Genomic DNA, 27,971 nt, shown 5'->3' with positions numbered 1-27,971 from the left:
ACACATCAACGTGGCTCAGAGTTGCCGACCTCCGTCCCCTGGCTGTGTGTCTGTCAGGATTTTCCACTGCCATGTTCCTCTTGCTGCCTCCCTACACTGAGCTCTTTGGACAAGGTCACTCTGCATAGTACAAATCAAGAGGGGAAGTATCTGCCTAAGTACTGTGCAATTCTGGACATGCAATTTGTCTCTTGTTCCCATTTCTCAGTTTATGCAAACATGGATCTAATACTTAGTTTCATACTTTGGGTTACAGTGCAATGCTACTTTGTTGCTCATTCTTTTGCTCTGGCCACTGGGTCCTCAGATGCCCCATGACTGAGGGTGCCTGAGCACTTCTGTGCTCCCTGGCCCTACAAGGTGCTCCAGGTTGCTCCCTGGGCACTGGTCACTTCTCCAGAGAGCCTGGGTCCCTTTGGCTGGAGAAGAGTATCAAAAGCCTAGATCTGGATGTTATGGTTTAGATGTGAGGTGTCCCCTAAAAGCTCATGTGTGAGACAGTACAAAGAAGTTTACAGCCGAAGTAATTGGGTTATGAGTTTTAACCTAATCAGTGCATTAATCTCCTGATAAGGATTAACTAACTGTTGGGTAACTGTCGGCAGGTGGGGTGTGGCTGGAGGAAAGAGGTTCATGGGGGAGTGTCTTTGGGGCTTATACTTTGTCCTTGTTGAGTGGAGGTCTCTCTCTGCTTCTTGGTGGCCCTGTCATGACCTTTGCTCCTCTGCACCCTTCCGCCATGAAGTTCTGCCTCCCTCTGGCACACAGGAATAGAGCTGGCTGTCTACAGACGGAGACCTCTGAAATGTGAGCCCCAAATAAACTTTTCCTCTGACTGTTCTTGTCAATTCTTTTGGTCACAGCAGCGAAGCAGCTGAATAAAACACTGGGCCTGGGGTAGGTTCATTGCTACTGGGGTTTGGGGACTTCTGGACCCTCAGCTGGCAGAGCAAGGAACATGGGGGAACACTGAGCCCCCAAGCCTGCTGGCGTCCATGGCCACTTCCTCACGGGACCATCTGTACCCGTGGCGAGGGAACGTGCACTCTCATGATGCCAGTCTCTGATCACACCACATGCACGGCTCTGACACAAACTCCCACAGGCAGGCTGGCCTGCTGCCCCCTCTGTCTAGGGTTTCCTCTCCCTAGGTGTCCACCTGGCTCCCTCCTGTAATACAAAGCTGCTTCCCTGGCCCTTTCCGTTGCATCCATTTCCCCACTTCCCAACTACTGTCAGTCTGTGAACATCCTAGCTAGCTACTGCTTCATCAGTCAGCTTGCAAGTATCCTCCATTGTTGGTCCCCTGTTAGCCCAGCGGAATTCAACTGCTTAAGAGGAGCTACCCTGCCATCTTTTCTCATGTTTTCTCTCCCCGACTCACTTTCTTTCTCCTCCTCGCTTTTCCATTCTCTCTAGCACACGCCCTTTCTCTTTTCCTCATTTTCTCTCTTACCCTGCAGGAAGACACTCTGTATGCTTAATAAACTCCCTTATGTGATTTCCTGTGTGTGGCGTGGTTTTCTTACACCTCCCTCCTGCTGAAACATCCACGAGGAAGCTGCCCAGCTCCCCGTCACAAGGGCAGGTGCTACGTCCTCTGCCCCCAATGCAGCGCATGTTCACCCCTCCCACCACTGCAGCCCGCAAGGGGGGGGGGGGGGCAGCCACACCCCAGCCTCCAGGCAAGGCCTCTCCAAGCTGCCCTCATACCATCTTCACGGCCTGGTTTCCCTGGCTCTGCACTACAGATGCTTCTGCACCTGCTCTCCATATACCACCGCTGCTACCTGACCTTGGCCAGCAGTGGCCACAAGGTCACTCCACTGCATATTTGCTCTGCTCTCCCTCCCACAAGGAGCAGGCTGTGAGGGCAGACTTCTCTGTCTTGCCCCTGTACCCCAGGCCCAGCTCAGTGCTGGCACACAGGATGCACTCAACATCTATTTCTGGGACAGGTTTGTGTGGAAGGAGGAACGAGGCTGGTGGTCACGAGGTACGCGTTTCTCACTGGGTCTGTTCAGGGCTCGTCCTCCTGGACAGGCCTTATTGGCCCTCCTACTCAGCAGCTCAAGGGGCGCCTCGCACTTTGCTCCTCTCTTCCTGACCTTTAAAAAACAAGCCTATTTCTGAATTAACTAGAGAACAAAAGAACACACACCAATCGACACATAGCTCCTCTGCAGACAGCAGCACAAACCAGCTACTGTGCTGTCGGAGTCACCCAACGCGGCTCAGCATGAAGCCACTCTGTGACCTCTGCACCTGCACCTCACCTTGTCCACTTCCTTTAAAATGAGCCCCCTTGTCTGCCCAAGGCCATGTGCCCACTGCCTTAGAGAACACCTTTTGGGGCAGGGAGCCGGCACCATGTAAATCAGGAAAACCAGAGGGCCTGGCTGCACCAGAGAGAGAGAGAATTAGTTCACCGCCACAGCTGCAGTCCAACCAGAGGGAAAGAGCAAAAGAACGACCTAAGACGTCTCTCCCTGTGGAGGGCGTGGCTGGAGGCGCCTCAGGCAAAGATGCATCTGGGCCTTCCGTAGCACCCCAAGGGGCTCTCAGGGGCTGGGGTTCTTCAGGGAGTTGGAATCCCAGCCTACCCACAACCACCTGCACCCACACAGGCTTCTGAGATGGACCATGCAGAGTCCCAGGGGAGCAGGGGCCATCTCTGCTTATGCCCCTCTGGTTCTTTTCCAAGCTTGTGATGACACTACTTGTTCATTTTAAGACCACTGTCTAGGTCAGATCCTGGGACAGAGTAGGTGCTCAGCAACAACCTTTCTTTGATATGTGTCCCCAAAGCATTTTAAGCTACCTTATCCGAAAACTGTAATGGTCAGCCAATAAACACCCAAGTTTAGGGGAGCATTATCATTCAGTTGGTCTCCCAAGATTATGATGTATCTTCATTGCCAAAAGATGTGATATAATTCCATGGTTACTTGGTCCTGTAAAATAGAAACACCCCCAATCTTTAAGAGATGAAAGGTTTATGGCCAGGCATGACCAGTCCATGAGTCCCTCAGTCCAGGAACAAGTGAGTCAATCCAGAACAAGATTTAACTTCAGAAAAATTTAACTCAATACAGCCACCATGATCTTGCTCCAAGTTTTAATAGGGAAACGGCAGAGGCTGTGGGTGAGCTGATCCACCTCCTGGCTCCTCAAGGTACACCTGAGTCACTATCATTTGTTGGTGATGGGGATGGCATTTCAAGGAACTCTGCTTAACCAGAAGCCTGAGCTGATCCACTCAACCGAAGACAGAAATGGAGAGCATTCACAATTTACGGGAGATAAAGTTTTGTTTCCTGGAATCCTAAAGGGCTGTCGATGGCCTAGACTGAGCAGTACTCTGGCCCAACAGTCCTGGGTAAGGTTGGACGCACCCACTAGGGTTACTAATCAGAAATTCTGGAGCTGCAAGTGCCTAGAAAGGCAAAGTTACCGTGCACAAATAAACCCTGCGTGCACAGCACTAACTGGCACAAGTCACATAGAGTCAGGAAGGACCCCAGAGCCTCAGAACACCCACAGGGGCCACACAGGGCACACACCGCAACCAGCATCAGGAACAAGGCTTTGGGTTATTGCTCGAGAGGATTTACAGGAAAAAGGCTCAGAATAAGGGGTGGATGGAACCCAGCAGCACCTGCCCTGCAGGGAGAGGCAGCATGCAGAGTGCTGCCTGGGGGCAGGGTGCGGGCTGAACAGAAGACCCAGCGGCCCCTCCTGCAGTGCCAGGCCCGACTCCCACCACCTCCTCCATGAGGGTCCATGTGCCAGGTTCCACTGCTGGATCCAACCCACTTCTGCTGCCTAACCCCCCTCCCAGGCAACTGCAGCACCCGCCCCCAGTGCCCCTGTGCATAGCCCAGCACACCCATGAAGGGTGAGTCTGCAGCACAAATGCTGCCTCCTCAAGCTGAGTGCGCACGCCAGGAGCAGGCTCCTCCCCCAGTTCTGCAGTCCCACTCCCAGCTCCCAGGACAAGGCGCCTGTGGTCTGCACCTGCACCGATGTTGAGCTCTGGTGTCTAACCCCGCAGCGGGCGCAGCCTCAGCAGACAAGAAAAGTGCAGGAACAGACAATGCACACAAGGGAGAGGTGACGTGTCCCAAAGAGCACAATGCCCTAGAAAAACAAAGTTCACCACAACTGGAGAAGAGCAAAAACTGCCACATTGCATCAGTGTGTCTATGACTGAGTCTCCAGCAGGAGTCACTGAGAACACAGTGCACGGCCTGTGTGAGAGCAGGACTCCCATGCTCCCAGGACTCAGCTTGAGAGGCGATCAGATGGCAAGCACCCGGGATGCTGCCACCATGTGGTCAGGGCAAAACCCAGTGACAGGGGCACAGTGTGAAGTCCTTTTCCCTGTTCCACATCTGGTCAGAGAGCAAGAACGCCAACAATGACCTTCTTCAAGACTGTTTCAACTGAGAGGACTCTCGAAGGCAAAATCAAATGCAGGGCTCTCTGGGCACAGGGGGCACTCACCTGGTACGTGTCCCACAGGCGGACGGTGCAGCGGAGGGGCACTTCCCGCATCAGTAGGTTGTTCATCCAGCGGAAGGCGAACTGCAGGTACCGCACCTCATGCTGGTCCAAGTGCCGGTGCACTTGCTCTGCACAAAACAAACACAGGCCCGAAGCTGTCAGGAAGCCCTCTGCAGGCCACGACCTCTGCCGTCCGGCCCCGAGGCCCCGCGCCCCGCAGCCCCGCAAAGGCCCGCACCCAGCAGACAGACCGACACAGCAGACAGAGGTGCAAGGCAGCTTCATCAAGGGGCGCACTGGGGACGCATGGATGAGCACTCACATCATCTGCCTGGCCCACAGGCAGGTGCTCTTACCCACCCGACAGCTCTGCCAGAGCCAGGCTGGTGTCCAGGGTGATAGGGCTTCAAGAGCACAGGACATGAGCTGGCCAGTTCCTCCCCAGGTAAAATGTGCCTATCAATCCAGGCCCACTGACAGGTCCCTGGTGGCCTCTGGATTCTAGTCTGGGACATTCCTGAAGACGGCTGGGCCTCTGAAAGCCAGGCACCACCAACCAGCACCCCCAGAGCCAGGCCAGTTCAACCATGTGATCGTTCCTCTCACCAGGCCAAGCCTGAGACCCACATGCCCTGCCCCAGCCCCTCTGCAGAGCTACCACCTCTGCAGGGAAGAGCACTGGCACCCTGACATGCTCCCAGGTCCATGCACTATCGCCCTCCTCCCCAGCCCCTGCCATCCTCAGCCGACCACAGCCGGTGGGGCTGTACTACAGTGGTCTGTATCCTGGGCTCCTGTGCTGGAGGGAAGGTCCTGGCTGTGGCACCACAGAGGTGGGGAGCTCTAAGAGGTAGGGCCTCTTTAAGAGTGGGAGGCCACAGGCCATCTAGGTCTTCCCTCAGAAGGGACTCTGGCTGGTTCAAGAGAGAGGGTGGCCACAGAACAAGCCTGGCCCTCTCTGGCGAGGTGAACTCCCCCGTCCCCCCGCATGCACTACCATGCTGGGGTCACAGGTGCACATTTGGTTTTGCACCACGCAAACCTGAGAGAGAGACTTCCATATTTCTACACAGGCAAACGAGGTCTCACTGAAACCAAGCTGATGCTGGTGCCGTGTCCTTGAACTCCAGAAACGAGAGCTAAATAAACCTCTTTCCTTATGAGCATCCAACCTCTGGTATTTCATTGTAGCAAAAGAAAACAGACTGATACAGGCAGGTATGGAGAAAAGGGATGGTGGTGGGACCCTGGCTACCATGGAAAAGACAACGCTCAAGAAAACGAGAGAGTGAACCATCACAGAACTGGCCAACGAGAAGAACGATGGCTCATTTGAGCTCCTGCAGCAGCCTGGGAGCTGTGCCAGACCTGAAGCCGCAGAGGAGAGAAGGAGGCCCTCTGGACTAGGCTACTGGCGGGCCCCAGAAGTGCCCATTTGCCCACTACCATGTGCTGCCTCTGCAAGAACAAAGTTAAGGACCAGCCATGAACATTGTGCCAGGCTGGGCAGCAGGTGGGATGGAAGTCAGGCAGGTCAGTCTGTAGGGTGCCTGCTTGCCTGGGAGACACGGTTCCTACTCAGCTCCTACAGACAGGTTGGGATTTTTTGTCTGTTGCTTTGTTTTGGGTTTTGTTTGGGGGATTGAAACCAGTGGTACTCTACCACTGAGCTACAACCTCAGTCCTTTTTTATTTTATTCTGAATAGGACATCACCAAGCTGCTGAGACTGGCCTTGAACCTGCGATCCTCCAGCATGAGCCCCTTGAGGAGCTGGGCTCACAGGCATGCCCTGGTTTTGCTTTACTAAGATTTGGCACTCATCCACACAAGTCTGACAGGTAAACCTGCATGTTTCTATGGAGGCAAAGTTTTTAAAGAATAGGAAGAGGTGGGGGGTGTAGCCCAGTGGTACAGCACTTCCCGAGCACAGGTGAGACCCTGGATCCCCGCCACCGCAAAATAAACAAATATATAGATAGATAAATTGTTTCCAACTGAAATTATCTGCAGCTAAAAATTGAAACTAAGCCCCCAGAGTGGCTCCTCATCTATCCCGACCCTTGTCCATTCCCAAGGACACAGCCCTCCAGAGCTGACAGGAAGCCTCACCACAGTCCGTGCACTGACACGGGCACTCTGGATCAGGGGAGACTCCAATCTGATAATACCTGGAGACCGAGAGGATTTACTGAACAAGGTTCTTTCACTCAGAAGACAGGAATGAGCTCCAAGAACAGGCAGCTGGCTACCTGGGGAGGAGGAGGCTGCAGTGACAGGGCCTGGAGCCAGTGGGGGGCAGGGGACCTGCAGGGTGGCGGGCAGGGCTGTGGTGAAAGCACTGATCCTAGGCCTCCAGGGCAGGTGTGCCCAGCAGATGGTCACTCCTGTTCTGCAGCTCTGCTTTCCAGGGTGGTCTCCACTCTGCTGCTGTCATGTGTACACCTTTGGTGGGGGAGGGCTGAGGGTCCCCTGGTCAGGGCGTGAGGATGTGGCCCTGCAGGAAGCTGTAGGGGAAGCTTAGTGCAGGACACAGGGCACCCTGCCCTGGCTGGCGGGCACTCCTTGCCCATCTGCTTCACCAGGGGAGGGCTGGGAGCAGGCCAGTTTCCTGTGCTACCACCTTTGGGGCTGCAAATAGAGCATGGCGGCTTGCTCTTTCCTGTTTCACTAGGTTACTTCAATGACAGATGTTCTAGAATCATGCTGAATTTTTCAGGACTGTTTCTGGCCAGTTAGTCAGAAAGGTGCCGCCTGCCTCTGGGCACACATCAGAACTGTTTGTTTTCCAGTTCTCAAGATGCCAGGCTTCTCTGAGGTGGGACCTGGTGTGCAGCAGAGTGCCCACCAGTCTGGGGGCACTGTGGCTCCTACCAGTGTCCTAGGGCTCCTTGTCCCATGTTCCTGTGACTCTTGAAAGAGGCTGGCACAGGTGTCCTGGTGAGCCAGGTCCAGCTCAGTCTCCAAGGAGATGGGTCCCCACCTCGAGGAAGTGTCCATTTATTGGGCGAGTCCTGGCAAGGCCATTCACCTGAGCCCAGTGTGGGTGGGTGTGGGTGGGTGGGGGTGGGTGGGGAGGGAGGTGAGTGCTTGCTTGAAGGCGCCCCTTGAAAACTGGACTTGATTTCTCACTAGCAGGCCATGGTGTCAATGTACAGGCAGAGAGAAGGAATGCACAAGAACCGACGTCCCAAAGTAGAACCGGGGTGCCGATTACTTAACCACTAGAAACTGCCTTGAACCTCCGCTAGTGAAACGAGTCAGTACAGGGTCCAGATTATTAAATATGCCTGTCCCAATGCGCTTTGACAGTCGGGTCCTGCCGTGGCAACGATGACATGGCCAGCGAGGAGTGACTGGACAGCGACTGGACAGTGGGGTGACTGCTGACTTCTGCACTGCTCATCTGTAGGAGGGCGTAGAGCTGCCCACGCACTCCGAGCCCTCCCCTGGTGAAGCTGGATTGGCAAGGACTGCCCGCCAGCCAGGGCATAGTACCCTGTGTCCTCGTACCAAGCTCCCCACACAGCTCCCTGCAGGGTCACACGCCTCACCTGTGAGGCAACCTGTCCAAAGGCGTGCATGCAGTGGCAGCAGAGTGGAGACAGGACCCAGGACTACCCCCTCCAGCTGTGAAGTGGTTTCACCCTTGGGTCTCCAGGAACCAGCACCTGGACATGGTCATCCCGCTCCACAGAGCAAAGCCCAGTCAGCATCTGCAGGAGTGCCAGTGACAGGAGGGGAACCCAGCCCAGTGATAACCTGGGAGGACAGAGTCCAGCTCTCAGGACAGAGGCTCCCCACTCTGCAGGCCCCACAGCAGGGCTTCACCAGGCGCCCTAGCCCAGGCTGCCTCTCAGGCAGACACAGGGAAGGCAAGGCCTGCTTCCTGCCCTGGAGGAAGGACAGGACAGGGAGGACAAGAAGAGCCGAGCCTCCACGCTGTCTCCTCCACCAGACTCCCCCAGTATGAGCACCAGCACCTGGCCTTCCCTGTGTCCTGACAAGAGCTGAGGGACCAAGCCACACCCATGGTGGGGGGGACGTGATGAGGTGTCACAGTGGGTGTCCTGCCAAGCAGTGCAAGACAAGGCCAGGCTAGAACGTCAGACAGAACGTCCATCCTAGAACGAACTGCAGAGTGTCCTTGTTCATGGGCAGGTGGCCATTTTTCACTGGTTACCAGCTTCTGTGGAAGCAGGTAAGGAAGAGTGACAAAGTGGACTGGCCCCTCTCCAGCCACCCTCTAATGTGCATGATGAATTTCTGGCAGGGTTGCCTCCCGTGTTGAACAGGGTGAAAAACGGACTGCTAAACTCCAGGCGTGACTTTCAATTTATACACATCAGAACTGTGAATGTATATGCTGAAAAGATTCATTTTTTCCATTTTATAAGTAATTGTGAGCAGATGCTCTTTCACTGATAAAGGTAATTTGGTTAGCAATAATTCTGAAACTGAAATTTCCATTTCACTGGAAATAAGGGTGTCGTATAATGAATGAGCAGGCAGATGTAATTACTGTCATCTTTCAGGCTGAAAAGACTTCCCCACAATGCCCTGTGTGCCAGGGCAAGGTGTGCTGGGAAGTCACCAGGAAGAGCCTGGTCCCATTGGGGCAGGAAAGGGGACCATGGTGTCTGCTCAGCAGTTTCCATAGTGATGTCAACAGCAGACCTACAAATGAATCCTATGAAAACATCTCTTCTTGATTGAAAGGGCACTCTGTCCCAGGATTTATGCTATAAAGGAAAAGACATGATTCTATCGACCTGGCTGACGCAGAATCAGACACTACTCGGATTTATCTACCTAAAGACCAGGCATAATCACTCACACTTCAGATACCCGAGAAGCGCTTCCAGACTCTGAAGGAGCAGAGAACAGCCGTGAATGCACCACACTTGCACTGGGCCAGGTGTAAGCCCAGAGTAAGAGGCTTTGAACTGGGGGCCCGACTTCTCCAATCAGTTTTAAAAGAGAACAAGAGTGAGCTGGCAGTGAGCACGGGGCCTCCTCACAGCCGAGAATCCTCTTGGTCTGAGCCCACCCCACCCCTCGTGGCAGGATGTGGTACAGGTCAACCTTAAACAGCTGAGACAAGTCAGGCCCCAAAGAGAGGCTGCCACACCTGGCAGCTAGAGGACCCATGGCAAGGTGGGCAGACAGGACGAGGAACTGAGTCTGAGGCCACTTCACAGACTGAACCAGGAAAGCATGGAGGCAATGCTGGGGCCCAGCCTAGGAAATCCATGCTGGAGGTGCTGAGCTCAGCAAACACCTGCCAAGCCACCAGGCAAGCCTCCTGTCAGTCAGCCCTCTTACTACACCAACCACAGACAAACAGAACCAGCCCACAGCACCTCTGTAGCTGCCTGCAGGACTCTGCTTCACAGACGTCAACAAGTCAAACAACGGTGGGGCTACGGTGGGGAACACTCCAGACAATCCACAAGAGCAAGAATAGGGTGGCCCAGACCCGGCTGTGCCAGGAACAGCAGCTTTGGCCTGCTGGCTCTCCAAACTCCCACCCAGAGGGGAGCACCTGCTATTTCAGACTAACAGCAGCAGCCACAGCAACCAAGGAAGGGGGCACCTGTGTCCCGGGGACCAGAGGCTGATAGGTAAAATTCAGTGAAACCTAAGGTGGCACCTGGGCCAGTTCTGAAGCTCAGCCACACTTGGTGATACTCCTGGAGTGTGACTTGGCTCAGGAAACCACACCTCCTAGGGCAGCTCTTGCACTAACACCAGCTGATCCATAATGCCCAAAGGAGGCCCTTTGCCTATGAACACATAGCACTGCACATCATAACAATCATGCAACCTCTTAAGAAAATAACTTCTTTTCCTCAAAAATTGTAATGGAAATCAATAGGAAGTGAGATTTATTTAGAAAATTTAACACCATTCAGGAATGTGCTGATGATGCAAAAGAGAAATCCCAACCCCTCGCCCTCACTCTCACAGCAAGAACCCAGGAGGCAGCTGATGCCACAATGCTGGAGAGTCCAGAGAGACTTCCCTCCACGCCAAAGGAGAGGCGCTGCACCTGTCACTGCAACCCAAGTGATATACTAAGGACCAGGGAGCTGGAGGTGCATCCGTGACCCCGCACCCTGCAGATGTGCCATCTGCCTGATGCCTGGGGTCAGGTACACCAGACCAGAAGCAGCTCCTGGTGCACAACTAAGAACTTGACTGGCCTCAGTCCCAGGGTCCTGGCAAGGTGACTAAAAGCTAATGAAGCAACTCAGGTGAGCTCCAGATAACTCCAGGAGGGAATCTGGTCACCAGAGGGACCAAGCATGGCTGGACCCCTGAAGAGTAGAGGGGAGCTGGCAATGGAGCTCCACCACACACCCACAGTGCACTGTTGTGCCCACACAGCAGAACCCCATGGGAACTCTGGGCATGGTGCTGTGTGAAGCCTCCTGGCTGGCCAACACTGAGACAGTAGGAAGGAGCTTGGCATCCCCAGGACCCTTCCAGACCATCCTGTGGACCTGCTCATTTGTCTAGTGCACCTGACCCACCCCTTTAAAATAAAGCAGTACCCACAAGTGGAAAGCATTGCTGAGCTCTGTAAGCCATTCTAACCAATCATCCAACCCCAGGGCTCTTGGACACGCTAGATTTACAGCCAGTTGCTCAGAAGTGTGGGTGGCCTGGGGGATTCAGTCCCAGAGCAGTGTCTGAGGTGAGGGCAGTAGTCTTGTGGCAGCTGAGTCCTTAACTTGGGGAGTCTGATGCTCAATCCAGGCAAGTGACTTCAGGATCACACTGTGGTCACCAAGTGGGCACACACTGAAAGTTCCTGCCATCATTAAATGGCCCCAAGATCTGAAGTCCTGACAGATGACACAGCAGAAGTCACCTGCAAATGAATTCTTCCAAAACCACTTCTCCAAGGCTCATTTTAACACAGGGTCATACCATGTGGCTGCTGTCCTCTTAACACAAGCATGGGGGCAAAGATGGGTCAGACCCAGAAGGCACAGTCCACTGCCCACAGAGAGACTGAAGCAGCCAAGGAACCCACAGAAGAGGCCCCAAGGACAAGGACTCACCACTCACTCTCAAACCTCAGTAATGAGCTCAGCATAGAATTAAACCTCCTGGCAAGTTGTAAGGAACAGTGTCTGACACCACAGCACACAATCCTTCATCTCTAGAGAGGAATTAAGGTATATTTTTGACAGTACCATAATCTAAAATACAAGTTCTTCTAGAGCTACAGGGAATTGAAGCAATGAGGTGTTAAATCATCCTCACTTCACAGATGAGCCCATGAACTTCTTGACAAACCCCTCCCAGAGAGGCGTCTTTTCATGAGGAAGCAGCAACAAATCTAACTTAGAAAAGAATACAGATTCCAGGGCTGCTCCTGGGTGCACAAAGCTCAAAAGTGACTGGCTGTGCTCCACACACCACAGCAAGGATGTTCCCACCACGGACATCTGCAGTCCACCCTGAATGGACAGAGTGTAAGGTGGACCACGGGAGAGCTGGAGGACACTGACGGGGGCTGGGCCTTGGCACTGCCCCAGCTCTTACGGGGATGGTCCTGGGAAAGACAACAGTGTCAGAGAGATTTCAACTTGGATGATTAATTCCAGCTTATTTGTCAAACTCATTTTTAATGTTCCCTGATTTCAGTGCCATTCTAAGAAATCTCAAGTACCCAAGTCAAGCTCACAAGGACTGGGTTCTCCTGTATAAGTTCTATGACTTCAGGTTTACATTACAGATCTTTGATTCATTTTGAGGTAATTTTTTTGAGGAATATGATACAATATTCAAATCCAAATTCCTTTGACATACCCACGTTCAGTGGCAACTGCATGATTTGTTTCACATACATGTGACACAGAAGACATGCTTTACTGTGGTGCTTCTCCTGTGCCCGCTGGATGACACCGTCACACCATTTCTGAACTCTTCCATCCAACCAACCTGTCAATGCCTTCGAAGCTTCATAACTCTTGGGGAGGGGGAGGGGATACTCCTTCAGTGTTGTTCAGCCTCTTCACTGTTGATTAGCTGTTCTAGGAACCTGGCGTTTGTGTATGAATTTAAAATCGGCTTTTCGATTTCTGTAGAAAAGCACACTGGGATTGAGCTGGATGTGTGATCAACTTAGGAGAACTGTATTTAATAATCTTGAGTTTTCCAGACTATAGACATCATCAGGTCATCTCTGATTTCTCAGCAATGGTTTATAACTTTCAGTGTATACATCTATTACATCTCTGGTCATATTTCCACAAATTCTTCATATTTTATGCATTATAGGTGGTACTGCCCATTTGCCTCAATTTCTAATTTCTCACTTGGAATAAACAGAAACACAATTTATTTTTGCATATCAATGCTGTATCCTGAAACCTTGCTAAACTCTCCATTCTAGTGGGTTTTTGTAGATGCTGTCAGCTTTTTAAAAAAAGACGCTCATGCCATTGCAAATGAAGTCAGTTTTCCTTCTTGCTCTTCAGTCTGGATGCCACTGATGCTTGTCTGTTTTCATTTCCTTGTTTTTGCTGCACGGCATTGGATGGGAGCCCCAGCGCACCTGCTGAACAGCAGTGGGGAGGAGCATGGAGCCACGTTCCCAACCTCAGGGGAGAGTGTCAGATGTATGTCACTTTGTATGACTTGGGCTGCAGGTTTGGCAGATGCCCCCTATCAAGCTCAGGAAGTTTTGTTCTATTCCTGGTGTACTGAGAGCTTTTATTAGGCATGGGTGTTGGATTCTGTCAAATGCTTCTTTCTGTATACACTGAGATGATTTTTACGGGTTTGTTCTTTTTAATATGTTAATGTAATGAACTCCACTGATTGCTTTTTCAACAGTTAAATCAACCTTGCAGTCTGGGATAAACCACATGTCACAATGATATATTATTCATTTTACATACTGTTAGATTTGATTTGCTAAAAAATTTCTGTTCAGGATTTTTACATCTATGTTCATGAAGGATACCAATCTGTAATTCTCTTTTTTAAAATGCCTTTGGTTTGTGTAACTGAAAAGTGCTGGCCTTACAGAATGTACTGGAAAATATGCCCTCCTGTTTATTTTTAAATATTTCATGTAGAGTTAGCATTGTTTGTTAAATGTGTAATCACCTGTATCAGTAGCTTTCTTTGTAGGAAGGTTTTAAATGATTAATTCAATTTCTTTTTAAAATATGGGAATATTCAGATTATCTCTCTTCTTGGCCTAGCTGTTTGTGTATTTTGAGAAATATACCTATTTCATAGAATTATCAAATTGGCATAACATTGTGAATGATAGTCCCCCCTATCCTCTTACTATCTGTATAATTTGTAATGATATTAACTCTGACAGTCCTAATCTTGTTAATTTGAGACTTCTCCCATTTTTTCCTGATAGGTCTGACTACAGATTTATCAATTTTATTGACTTTCTTAAAAAAAAAAAAAAAAACTTGATCTCATCCTCTTTCCCCAATTTTTTAAGGCAGAACCCAGAGTCACTGATTTGAAGACACCTCTGGTTTTTCAAATACAATCAGTACCATCAACTTCCCTCTAAATATCACTTTATTTGCATTTCACAAATTCTGAAATGTATTTTTATTGTCATTTAAAATACTAATTCCCTTCTGATTTTTTTCCTACAATCAATGGGCTACTTAAAAGTATGTTAGTTTAGAAATGGTTGGTTATCTAGCTACCTTGCTGATTTCTACTTTATTTGTGCTGTGCTCAGAGAACATACCTCCTATTTCTTGAGTCCTTTAGATTCAAAACATGGTCAAAAAATTGGTCTATCTTACATGTACAAAATAATTTTTAAAGAATGTACATTCTTAGAATTTTCCACGAAAGTCAACTAAGTCAAGCTTGTTGGAACTGTTCTTCAGGTTTCCTACATCCTTGCTGATTCTGTTTTATTGCTTATTGAAAAAACTGAGACCTCCAACTAGGATCGTGCATCCATTTCTTGTGGCAGCTTTACTAGAGTTTGCGGTGTGGCTCTGAAACGCCTTCGTTAGACGCATTAACACTCGGGGTTGCTATTGCCGACTGCTTAAATTAACCCCTTTACTATGTGAACCAACACTTTTTCTCTAATAATCGTAGTTCTGAAATCTACTCTGACATTACTCTAGCTTTACTCAGGCAGGTGTCAGCATGGAGTAACTCTGCCCACCATTTTACCATCAAATCATTTGTGTCTTCACATTCGAGATGCATGAAGAACACAGGTGGGTCCTGAGTAGTGATCCAATTGACAGGACCTGCCTTGTGACTGGAGGGCTTGTCCATCACCTGGGATGCACTCAGCCTCACAGCAGAGGAAAGGGGTGGTCCTATCCGGGCTCCACGTGGCGCGTCTGCTCCCTGCCCACTTATGGCCCTCCTCACAGCAAGCGCGTCCTGGATGATGCCACTCCACCCATGCTGGCGCTTCGCCTGCTGCCTGGTGGCTCTGGTGGGCAGCAGCACCCTCCCCGACCACGCCCGCGTCAGCGGTGCTCCCGCACCTCCACACACCAGGAACCTGGCAGCACTCGTCCCTCTTGCCTGCATCAGTGCTGTGGTCGCCTGCTTCACTCGACCACCTGACAACCCCACCACAGAGCTCCTCCTGTACTACTGTTGCTCTGACCTTCTGATTATTTTTAAAAGGGATTTAAGCAATAAGAAAAAGTATTTGAAAGCCCTGATGTGCTGCAGGTTCTGGCGCCCTCAGTCTTTGTGCAGAAGATCTGAGTTTCACCTGGGGTCAGCCTCTTGCTAACTCCAAGCTTCCCGCTGGATTTCTGTAGGGCGGATATCCTGGCCTCCTGGTGGCTTCTTCTAGCTTTCTTAAGTCTACAAATGCATTTCTTTCACCTGCCTCTCTGAGGATACACCTGCCCGCTAACACGCTCAGCTATTCTCCTCCAGCAGTTCACAGAGCTGCCCCACTGTCCCCTGCCTGAACTGTCTGTGAGGAGGAACCTGCTGCCACCCTTCCTCCCACATGTGCCCTTCTCTCCTCTGGCTCCTTCAGACCTTCACTTCATGTGTGCATTGCAGCAGTGTGACTTTGACAGGCAGAGACCTGAGTTTCTTCCCACTTCACGCCTGGCATCCAATCACGTCCTTGCTTCTACAAATGGATAGCTTCACCAATTTTCTCTAACGTATTCTCCCAATGTATTCTCTGCTTCCCCTACAGGAGACACCAACCACACGTACATAAGCTGCCTGAACTGTCCTGCAGTCTGCAGACTGTGATCTTGTTGTTTTATCCTTTTTCTCTTTCATTTTGAATGGCTTTTATTGCTGTGCCTGCAGGTTCACAAACCTTTTCTTCTACAATGTCTAATCTGCTGGTAATCCCATACAGTGTTTCTCGTCTCATTTCATTGTAGTTTTATCGCTGTGCGTTCAATTTAGATCATTCAGACATCTTCCATGCCGACTTCACATGTTCACTGTGTCTCTAGATTTTGAACATTTGGGATATAATTATAATAACTCTAATGTCACCCACAAGTCTCACACCATGCCATTCCCAGGTCAGTCATGATTAATGCTTTTTCTGTTTTAATTTTCTGCATCTTCACATGCCTGACAATGACGTTAGACGCAAGATACTATAGGTTTTTTCCTTGCTGGGTACTCAATATTTTCATATTCCTATAAATATTTTTGAACTTTTCATTAAGATGCAGTTGAGTTACTTATGAATAGTTTGATTATGTGGGGTCCTGCTTTCAAGTTTTGGGGTAGAGAGATATTTAGTTTTGGTTTACATACCCGAGTGCTGAGCAAAACTTTCTGACCAATGCCCATGGCTTGTAAAGTGTCCTCTGGCCTTCAAGAAAGATGCACTCCCCACTCTGTGAGGGTCCAAGGGCTTGGTTCTGGTCATTCCAAGTGGTTCTTCCCCAGCTGAGTGGTCACTTGCGTACAGGTGTGAGTCATGCTCAGCTTGATCCTTGCAAAGACCTGCAGAGCATGCGCTTTCTCTGTGCTCTTCTCCTCCATCAGCCTCTTCCCACAAACCCCAGGGCCCCTGGCTTCCCCAGACGCTGAGCTCTGTCTAAATGCAGGGTTCCTGTTGCTCTGCCTGCAGACGCTCTCCAGGCATTGAATTTGTCCACCATGGTGCTCGTGTGAACTGTTCCCCTCTCAGGGTCACTCTGCCTCAAGTGTCAGATCTCAAAGACTAGGGTTCCACAGTTTTATCCAGTGTTTTAGCTGATTCAAGCAACAGAGTAAATATGGTCCCTGAAAACACCAAATAAACTTCAGCAGTGCAGGCTCTCGCCAAACCTGAACCTTCCTTGCTCAGGGATTCTTCAATCAACACCAACGGGAAGTGGGTGCAGTTCCCAACACTGAAGCTCATTTCCCTGATCAGGTCTAAATGAACTGCAGGTTCAGATTTTTTTTTTATAATCACAATGGCTACTGTTCTCTGGAACAGCATCATGCAAGTGAGTGGTGAGCTGGGAGGCTCCTTTCAGAATCACGTGTGCATGGCAAGCAGCCCTTGCCACCAGCAATGGGAGCAAAGTGGACAGGAGAAGGCTGCAGCTGTGTGTGGAGAGCAGACCACCGCACTGCTAGATGAACCCACAGCTGGATGCAAAGAGAAACGGGCTCTGCCTTTATCTGTTCACTGCACACCATGCTGGTCCTCTGTTGCTCTGTTATCCTTACCACAACCTTGGCAGCTTAACACAACGTGAACACGTCTTCAGTCTCTGCGGGCCCAATCCAGGTAGGTCAGGCTGGTTCCTCTGCTTGGCGCTCCACAAAGCTGCAGGCCAGGCTGAGTTCTCACCTGGAGGCCTGACTAGGGAACGCCTGTTTCCATGCTCATTCCAGCTGTGGGCAGAATCCACCTCCCTGCAGCTACGTGACTGAGGGCCCACTCCTCCTGGCCTCCTAGGTCTCTCCAATTAACTACTTATTTCAGGAGCAAGAGGAACCCGTCTCATTCCAGTTTGCTAAGCTGGTGTGATGGGATGTGATTATGGGATTGACATCCCACATCCCATGAGTCCCGTGAATGAGGCTCAAGTCACAGGTTCCCTGAACTTTCAGAAAGGCACTTACACAGAGGTGTGAACACCAGCAGGCAGGACCAGTGGCTCTGCCCACCGTGTTCCCTCACTGCACTCGGTGTGGCAGCAGGGAAGCCCGGCCCCGCAGTCTCGTTCTCCCTCTCACAGCGTAACAAGGAGGAGGAAGAGGGCCAGCAAACCCAAGACGCCAGCGTGGAAACCAGGCAGAGCTGCAGTCACAAGAGGAAGAGGATGCTCAGCCTGCCTGACAGTGCCTCACCAACAGGTTTCTCTAGCAAATAGGAAAGGACACAGAAAAACATTCCTAGCTAAAAGAGTACATGCAACTGGCAAGCCTCGGACCACCTCGCTGTGGGCAAGAAAGCCCTGAGACAGCCCCGTCGACAACTGAGCTGGAGGAGGGTCTCTCCAGGGGAAGTCGGAGTACCTAACACAACTTCTAAGTATCAAGCTGCTATTCTGAGTAGCATGATGGACTCTGCTGCCATCTTGTTCTCTCTGTCCAGTGTATCCATTTATACATACAAATTATGCTAGTGTATAAATTAACTTTCTCATAGGCCTGTATGTATAGGTAAAAGCATATATATATATATATATATATATATATATATATATATATATATATATAAAAGATTCAGTACTATCCATAGGGATCTTCTGCAGAAAAGGACTTATCACAACACATTATTCCACTGTCCTGACACAACCCTGATGACATCCTGTACACTTAAAATCCTTGCACGACTCTCCACAAAGTGAAGGCTCCTAAGGAAGGCAGCCACGGTCCTTACTTGCTGTCTTCTCCAACATCAGTAGTGAGCTGGCAAGTGTTTAACAACCAGCGCTCTAAGGAAGAGGCCATGACTTGCAGCATTTGCAAATTTCTGTGGGACAGATAAATACCCCTCCAATATCACATGGTGATTTAACATCACCAAAGATGTTCCTGAGTGCAGTTGGGAAGACATGCACACCACTGGCCCCACAACACTGCCTGTGCCAGCTCTCCCTGCATCCTCATGACCCAGAGTGACACCCCTGTACCAAGTGGTGAGCAGCAGGGACACCGGGTCCAGATGGAATCACCAGGGTGATCCAGAGGACTGTCAGTGCACCACCCAAAACCCCTCGGAGGCTTGACGTTATCTCTGAGCAGCCCCTCCGAGACATGGGCAGCCAGGCCCCCTGGCACATCCATGTTTGGCAGCACACTCATGCTGAGACACGAGGAGGAGGCGCAGAGGGAAGAGAGGATGGATCCAGAGTACACCACCTACTTGATGCCTCCAGATGTGACACGAGACCCAAGGGCCCTGAGGGTCAAGTGTTCATGCACATGCTGCTGTGTAATCACTCACCTCTGACTTCCTCTCACTCAGCACAGTCACCACCAGGAGCCACTGCCAATGATGAGCGACATACTGGAGGCAATGTAGTTCAAGCATCTTTAGAGCCCACACCTAATGACCCTGGTGCCCACATGGTAGTCAGCAGCCTGTGCAAAGTGGCCACTCACTTTCCACTGACAGTGATCATACACACAAATGCGCACAGCAGGTCCAAAGGAGCGGGGAGCTGGACAAGCAGAGGGACTGTTCCAGGAGGCAGGAGAGAAGAACAAAGCAAAGAGAGGAGGTGGCATAAACGAACGACAAGGGGTCCAGCACTGACGGTTTCCTCTGACTCAGCTAAAATGCGCAGACCTGTACTCTGCATGTACCACCTGGGGTCACTGCAAGAAACGATCTGAAACATCAGATGGAGATGTCAGGAGGCCGCGTGTGCACCCAGCACAGCCCCACAGCACTGACACACACAGTGGATCCAGCAGAGCACAGAAGAGGGTCTCATACAGCTGCAACACGAGGTCGTCCGCCCAGCCTGTGGGTATCTCCTCCGTGACCAGAACCTAACCGTCAACACCCACTGTCCGCAGTGGAACTGGGAGCTGAGAGAGCAGGGTCCTTCCGCGAGACCACTCCCAGGGGCTGGGGCCCCAACCACTATGCCCATCAGATACCTGTCCCATCTTTGGGGAGTGACAAGTAAATGACCCCGAGACGCAAAAGCCACCAGAGCTTCCTGGAAAGTAACTCACCACGGGAACTTCCCCTTTCAGGGGTTAAAAGAGGCCCCACAGTTGCTGAGGGGGCCAGAGGGGGCCTGCAGCAAACCTGCAGAGTCAGCAGCCACTAGAGAGCCAGAGCCAGGCCACGGACACCTGGCTTTTGCACTTCTGTTGGCAGAAGGTACTTAAATCTAGAGTCGATCAAGGACTTCCACTGCGAGGACTGCTTTGCTTGTTGTCATCACAGTCACAGACCTGGGAGGCCCCTACCCCACTCAGACAGGAACCAGGATCCCTGCTTTCCCGGCACTAAAATCCACCCCAGAGAATGGGAAGTCTTTCCCCACAGGGCCTGTCGCTGGGTGCAAACCGCGGTGGGCATGGGCTCTGGCTCCTGTCTGTTGCAGGAAGCTCGTGTGTCCTGACTCCACTGGCTCTGTACCCTCGCACCCTAGGAAACTGAGCACGGCCAACTGGCAGTGCCAACCAGCTCTGTGACTCTCAGGAGACGAGGGTCTGTCCAGAGTCCCGCGCCAGGGCCCCTCACCCCTCCACTCAACAGGCCTGGAGGGGCCTCGCCTGACTTCACCCACAGACACATGTCCACTCAGGCGTTCCCACAGCTCTCCCTTCACTGGACCTCACAAAGGCCGCTCTACCCACCCCAAGTTGCTCTGCTGTCCCCTTCTCAATGGGAAGTAGCCTTGAAAGTTGCCCTGCCTGTGCTGAGACAGGGGAGCCTCAAGCCTTCTATGACAGTGAGTTGTGTAACTGTTCTGAAGAACAGGAACCCCACATTCAGACCTGGACAAGGGTCGGCTGTGTACAGGTCTGTGGGGGACAGCAGGCTTCTTTCTCCTCGGTTTCCCACAGGACACCTACTGATAAAAACTTCCCAGTGACCCCAAGAGCCTCGGCAGAGGCTGGCAGGTGACGCTATCCCCCTGCCAGCAAGTCAGCCCCCACACTGTGCCACCTGCACCCCATCACCAGGAAACGACAGAGGCTCTGAAAAAGAACACCAGGAGGACACTTCCAATGTCTCCGTCATGGAGCACGAGACGCCGAGGCACGGCTGCTGGCAGGCCAGGGCAACCCAACACAAGCACACTCTAGCTGCAGAGGACAGTGCTGGGACCACAGGGAAATCCGGCCACGTCCACAGACGGTCAGTGCCACGCCATGGAGAGAGAAGTCCTGATTTGAGTGACAGTGCACTGGGGTGACAGTAAACCTCACTACGCCCACTCCTCAGGGACTCATGGCCCCACCCTGGCTCTGCCATAGTGGCAAGACCCCCACATCCCAAGCTCTCTCTGCAGGCCAGGCCTCTAGTTCCCAGTAGGCCAATCCAGAGGGCACTACCCCTCTGCTCCCTCTCTAGAAATGAGCTATACAAACCACCTCCTGTCCCCATCCCAGTCTCCTGTTGTGGCACAAGCCTTTCTGGGTGCTCATCGGCCTCATGAAGTTTAAAAAAAAAAAAGTCCTCTTCCTTGTCCCGTCTAACAGGACAGTGTCCCAAGGCTCCTGCAGCTCAGGTCCTGCTCACTGCTGTTCTCTTCCACAGGCTGCTGCTGGGAGACAGCTGGACCACAGGCACTGTTGGCACACACAGAACATGCAGAACCCTGAAGTCGGGGCGAGAACAGTACAGACCAGGAGGCAGGGAGAAGAGGGCAACACAAGCCACACTCTGCACTATGGCCTGCAGGACAGGAGATGATGAGGTGGCCAGAGGCTGGCACTGCAATCCCACAGCTCATCCCACTCTGGTGGCAAGGAGACCTCCTCTGGGCTTCTGCAGGAGCAAATCCTAGGAAGAGCCTCTTAGAATCAAAGTGGCTGCACCTGGGGGCAGAGCAGCCCCAGGCAGGCAGCTCCATGGGGGTCAGAAGCAGGGGGCAGAGCCTGGGTGCTCCTGGATCCTCTGCAGAGGAGCTATCCCTCACCGTGCTCCTGGAGAAGCCTCGGGACAGCAGTGTGGATCCACATGGATAAGGGTGTGTCCAGGCAAAGCAGCCAGGCTCTCTGAACACTTGCTGCCTTCCTGACAGCCCTGGACTGAGGGCTTCTCAGGACATCTGTACCACAGACTGCAGCAAGGGCTGTGCTCAGAACTCCCGAGTGAGCATCCTGAGGTCAGCTTGAGGAAGCCTGAGCAGCTCCAGGACAGATGGGCCTGACACAGGCCACCACAGCATGAGAGGGCAAACTGGGCAGAAGCACTAAGCACGTGCCATCAGGACGCCTGCATCCACTGCAGGTCTGGGCTGCTCTGTAGGTCAGTAGGCACTAGGAGACTGCCAGCAGCCCATCCAGTGTTCCCAGGGCCAAGAAGGGGATACACTCAGGACTTGAGGGCACTGGTGCCCAGTGTGGAAGTCCCCACAATTCTAGCAACCCAGGAAAGCCGTGTAGCACTGGGAAGGGTTGGGCCCATGGGTAGCAGCTAGGGACAGGGCCCGGGAAATATGCTGTGGCTTTTCAGGGACTCCTAGTTCAACCCTTTGCCAACACAAGGGGACACATGAAGTGTGGAGGGGACAGCAGAGGCTGGATTCGGGCAGCAGAAAGCAAAGCCTGCTGCTCCCCAGGACTGGAGGGAGGACAATGCCATGGGGAAAAGCCTGGGCTCCTGCCTGGGCCTGCTTGGGGCTTGTTCTGGTGGCCAGGTTACAAGGGCAGCATAAGGACAAGATCCCAACATGCTGCAAAGGCCAGGCTACTCTGAGGAGCAGGGCTCCTGCTTTCCTACCTGGCTGCAGCCACCCCTGCATGACAGGTGGCCAGAGCTGCTGGATTTCCTTGCTCTGTAAGCCTTTCTATCTGGTGGGTCCACACACATCCCTGGTTGTCCAGCTGCTTCAGTCAGTGGGTGGATGACAGCAAAATATCCCACATCAATACTGCATGGTAAACTGTCCTATAATAATGATTACACGTGCACCCAAGACAAGATGCAATTGCTTCTGCAGCTGTCTTCACACCCACACAGTGGGAGAAGAGAGGGCAAGATCACCACACAAGAAGTTACAGATCCGAGCTGAGCTGCAAGAATCCTGGAAATCAGAGTCAGGAGGGCAGCCCCAGAGTAACATGGGGTGGGTCTGGGTGTTCTCCACATCTGCAATTCAAACATTTCACAGGGAGCTGAAGGCATTCTTTGTTCCGGAAATGCCCTGCACAAATCAGGTGAGGAGAACACCTCAGGCCCCAGGAGCCACCCCATGTGGCCCTCCCAGGCTTCCCAGGAGCCAGTGTCAGGAATTGCAGCCTGACTCAAAGTCACCAGGCTCATGCTCCCCAAGCCCCATGTCCAGTCACAGCCTGTCACTTGTTGGGGACACATGGCATGTGACCCTAACAGCAGTTCTGTGTCTACTACCACATCCAGCCTGAGGTGACACGTGGGCCCCACCTGTTCTCATGGGCACAGCACCATGGCCCCCAGAACTGAGTAATGAGTCACGACACAAGTGCTCAAGCCTGCACTGCTCCTGCTTCCTGCCAGCCATGTGCACACCAGCTGCTCGCACAAGCCCTCAGCACAGCCTTGGCCATCAGGCGGGCACAGCAAGAGGGCAGCTCTCTGCTCACGGCTGGAGCGTGCTCCAAGGAGGGTCATCAAGAGGCTCCTTAGCAGAGCACAGTGGAGGCTGGAGGCCATGCAGCCACAGGTAGAGGGAGGCCCCTGCCAACAGGGCCACACAGAAGCCCTGGCTGGAAGATTCAAATCCCACCCCAGTCTCCACATGTGTACTCTGGCAAGCCTCAGTCTCCCGCCAGCCATCACTTCTGACCCCATAGTCGCTGTGAGGAGAGAACACGGCAAAGGATGCAAGTGGTTCAGCAGACCACGGGATGTGGGACACTCAGGCAGCAGTGTGCGTGGTGGGAGCCGCCCCCTTCCCAGGTGCCCACATTTGGCTGGGTGTCCACTAACTCCTGCTACACACATGAAGGGTGTATGCTGTTCAGTGGAGACCACCAAGGTCCTCTTTGGCAGGATGGCTTAAGGAGACATCAAAGGGCTGAATGGTGCCATCCCAGCTCACTGATCCTTTCCTCCTCCCTTAACTAACTCTGCAAGTCTGTGCAGTCTAGACCCCACCTGGCAAAGGTATTGGAGAAGAACCAGGGGTGGGTTCCAGAACCCCTGGGCCTCAGGGACCGGTCCAGACCTGCAACCCCTCCATATGGAGAAGTCAAAACCACAGCTCAGCTCAGGAGGGCAGCAGTCCCCAAACCAGGAGCTCAGGTGACTGTGTCATGGCTCTGGCTCAGGCCAATAAACAGAGCCAGGCTGTGGCTTCACCAGGCTCAGGGACCTAGAGGTCCTGGGCCTGACCCCACAGTCCCCCTTAGAGCAGACTTGGCTGAGGTAGGTTATACTGAAATAACACCTGTATTTGTCACAGTCCCCGTGGGACAAGGTCCAGGTGGAAATGGGAGGGGGCCTCAGAGTGCCTCAGGCCCTGTTTATGGGGCAGCTCTGGGCCTTTCTCCTCACAGGGGAGGCCAGGATCCAGGTAGGTCTCCCATCCCCACACCTACACCGTCTCCTCTGCCTCAACACCACCATGCCTCCAGCCTGGTCCTTGCTGACAGCACTGGAGGGACTGTCCTGCCCAAAGTCTGGCTGCAGCCCCTGCCCCATCCTCCGTCACACAACAAGGGTCTTGGCAAAGAAGCCCCGAGCACAGTGGAGAGGGACACATGACTGCTAAGCGAGGCCTGGACCCCGGAGCCAGAGTGTGGGCCAGCCCCCTCACTGAGGGAGAACCCACCCAGAGCACAGTGGGGCAAGTAAGCGGCCGGGGGCCACCACAGGTGCACCTCTGAACAGGGGACAGGGATGGAAAGATGTGGTCTCCAGTGCGTGGGACCAAAGGCTGCACTGAAGGGCCAATGGTGGCGACATGGGAAGGTGAAGGACCCACATGACAGTGAACTGCCTTTGCCCAGCCCGCCCTGGCATGGACATGCCCAGCTGCAGGTGCCACCACCTGCCCTGTGCTCCTCATGGTGAGGGATGAAAATGCTCACACCTCCTCCGCAACTTGTAGCCATGAGCAGGACGATCTGGGAATCATTCCAAACCCAGACCATGGCCTCCGTTCAAAACTGAGACTCTCCAGGAGGATCACCTGATCTGGAAGCCTCCACTTACAGTTCAACTCACTAGGTTCAGTTCGGAAATAAGCCTGAGTGCCACCCTCAGCATGGAGGGTCACAAAGATGTCATCAGCAAGAAGAGGAGGCTGAGACTCGTGCCACCCAGCCTCACGTGCTTCACTTCATGACACTCAGGTGGCCACAGCCATGCTTGAGCAGCCAGGGTAAAATGCCAATTCTGGTTCTGCCAACCCGCTCCCAGCACCTCTCGGGGTTCCAGAGAGAAAGTGTGGGGCAGTTAACACTGGTGGTCAGAGCCCTGGGGGCGAGCCCTTCCCTGCTGTACACGCTGCGTGGGGTTGGCAAGAGTGAAGCAGGGAGCCCTGCCGGCCCCCAGCACACTGTGACAGGCGTGTAACATTAGCCAAAGACCATGCAGTGAGCCGGGTGGGCAGTCGATGGTCGCAGGCTGCCACTCTTTTACGACTGCTGAATGCAGGCTAGACAAAGCCCTCTTGGCATGACTGGCAGTGTCCTGTCTTCTAATGTAGGGCAGAATGTCCCCAGATGATGCAGACCAACCACCCATCAGTGCAAGATCTTAAAAGCGTGCAATCCTCTGTCCTGCAGAGGATTTAAGTGTGAGCTGACCTGAAGGTCACTTGCCCCAAGATCCTCCTGGGACACTGTTAGCCCAAAAGCAGGATGAAAGCTGCTCCTCAGATTTAAAAAAAAAAAAAAAATCCCTCTCACTTCCTCAAGAGGAATCACTGAGAGTTAGTTTAAGTGAGCTTCACCAGGAGGCATGAGGAAAGACCAGCAGGGAGACAGGACAGGCTGAGGCCCAGGGAGGAGCCAGACTCGTCCCAGCCCCAGTCAGCATGCAGATGCAGCCTGACTCCCAGGTCCTGAGACAACAACATGGCCCTAGGACAGGAATTTGAAACAAAAGCTAGTGGAGCAGCAGGCGAGGGAGAAGCTCTGCTCTGATGGAGCCCAGGCCCTGGGGTGTTGTCAGGCCAGAGTCCCAGGGTCCTCTGGCTGGGGCATCTCCAAGTCAGAACTTAGAGTCAGTGTTGCCCAGAGGAGCAGAGAACTCAAAGCACTCCAATGGCACCTCCTTCGGTCACCCTAACAGCTCCGGGGTGTGGGAAATATTCCAAGACTGTCCCTTCAGATCAAGGCTCTTGTGAACAGGAGAATCTCTATACCCAGAATGACGTGTGGAAGGGCAGAAGTCAGCATATCAAGGGGTCACAGGAAGTAAGGCAGGACAGGCTACAGCTCGGACAGTTCACAGGGGACATTACCATGAGGCAAGACAATTCTCAGACGTCATTATGGTTTAGGTCTAGAAAGTTCCCCAAATCTCATGTGCTCAGAGGCAGGGCTTGAGGAAGTGAGGACTCTGACCTCATCAGCAGAATAATCCATCTGATGGAATAATCTATTGATAGCTGGTGAACTTCAGGAAGGAGGGACCTCCTTAGAGGAAGCAGAGAGGCAGAGGCATAACTAGGTAGGATCCTCACCCACAGGCCTTCCTCAGCCTTCCACATGGGGGAAAGGGCTAGGGAGCACTCTTATGTTCAGTGCCATCCCAGGATGGACAGCACCAGGCACAACCTGGAGACCATACAGGGTACAGGGAAATGAAACCAGAGGGGATAGGACTGTTGGTGTGGGGACGGCATGGTACCACCTGATGGGCTCTTGCGGAAAGACCAGGATGTGCACAGAGACCAGAGGACAGCCTGACTAGCACTGGCTGCTTAACCAACATCCCCAGCAACAGCAGCAACCTAACTTGAGAAGCAGGAGTGGACCTGTATATACACAAGATGTATTCCAAATAGGTGGGACCCAGGAACATATTCCCCACATATGATTTCACAGGTTACACTGAACTTCCTTTTTTTTTTTTTTTTTTTTGTACCACATAATGCACCCTTCTACCCAAAGATGCAATAAGATGCCCAGTTAGATATTCGATTGAGAGTGCATTATATTAACTTAACTAGAGGTACTCACGACACCCCTGCCACAGTGAGTGCTCAACTGGGGTGCCTCAGGCCTCAGGTTGCAAGTGGCCCTTTGAGCCACACTTGCCATTTAAAGGACCCCAGTGGGCAGTCATCAGTCACAGCAGGGAACAGCCACATCCAATGGGGAATGCCACAGGCAGACAGGCCTGGGGACAAGGCGGCGATGGAAGGAGTCCAGGGCGTGGGCATTCAGCTGTAACTGGCACAGGGAGCCTCCCAGAACATTCGTTGGGCTTCTAACAAGCAGGACCTCCATTACACATGTGCACTGCCAATCATCATGTCCAAGTGACAAAAATGAAATACAACTATGGTTTCCACGTTAGATTGGCCATGTCAGGGCCTACTGAGGCTGCGTGCCGGTCGGGGGACGCAGCCACGCAGAGCAGACCACTAATGGATGCTCTGCTCTCCAACCGCTTACCTTGTAGGAGTAATAAAAAAATATTTTCAGTTGGGCGGTAATAAAGCTGAATCTACTTTACTAGCTGTAACTGGATTCTACCTTGAAAGAATAAGTCAATTTTAATCTCGCAACGTAGCCATGACAGCTTTAAGAAAAATTTCATTAAAATCACATTTAACTTGAATTAAAAGCCTAAGAAAGGGAAATTGTACAAGTAGATAAAGCCATTTAAGACACAGAGGTAAAACTATTCTCCAGTAACAAATCCAGCACTTTCTTCCTTAAGGGAGAAAGTGTAAACGGTCAGTAGTAACAATGGCTGCCCCTGTCCCCCAGGTTTGGCCAGGTCATCCACTCCACCAGGCATCTCTGTGACTGACAGAGGAGCCAGTCTCAGGAGCCAGGGACAGACCAGGGACCCCCTGCAGCTCAACAAGGCCCCACCCAGGCCACTCAGAGCCAGAATAAGCCCCCAACTCTCCCCCTGCCTGCCAGGGTTGGGCAATAAGATAAGGGTGCCAAAACTGCACGAGCCTTGGAACACCCTGGCAGCACCACCAGCCCTTCATGTGTGGTGACTTCCACGCCCTCACACTGGGCCAGCACACAATACAGACAGATGCAGCCAGGCAGGACTGCCCAGAGCCCAGGCTGCGGCTGCCTGCTGTGAGCAGTGGACAAGGCAGGTCAGTGGTCTCCAGCTCCGATCTGGTGAGGCCACACGGGCGCCACCCTCTCCTTTCCTCAGACTACTAGTACTTACACTGAAAT

At 52.4% G+C, this 27,971-nt stretch overlaps 1 protein-coding gene across 2 annotated transcripts in view; it reads right to left on the bottom strand.

The window, feature by feature from the left end:
- The window catches only part of TBC1D22A (TBC1 domain family member 22A), a 355,623-nt gene that overhangs the window by 88,940 nt on the left and 238,712 nt on the right, over positions 1–27,971 (bottom strand). For both annotated transcript variants that reach the window (XM_079140182.1, XM_079140181.1), the window contains one exon: positions 4,507–4,634. In XM_079140182.1, coding sequence (XP_078996308.1) covers positions 4,507–4,634 — 128 coding nt within the window. The remainder of the gene's footprint in view (positions 1–4,506; positions 4,635–27,971) is intronic.

The sequence above is a fragment of the Sciurus vulgaris genome (assembly GCF_902686455.1).
Source record: "Sciurus vulgaris genome assembly, chromosome: 5".
In the NCBI taxonomy this organism is placed as follows: domain Eukaryota; kingdom Metazoa; phylum Chordata; class Mammalia; order Rodentia; family Sciuridae; genus Sciurus; species Sciurus vulgaris.
Note: the sequence above shows the minus strand (reverse complement) of the source record. Positions and strands in the feature narration are given on the sequence as shown.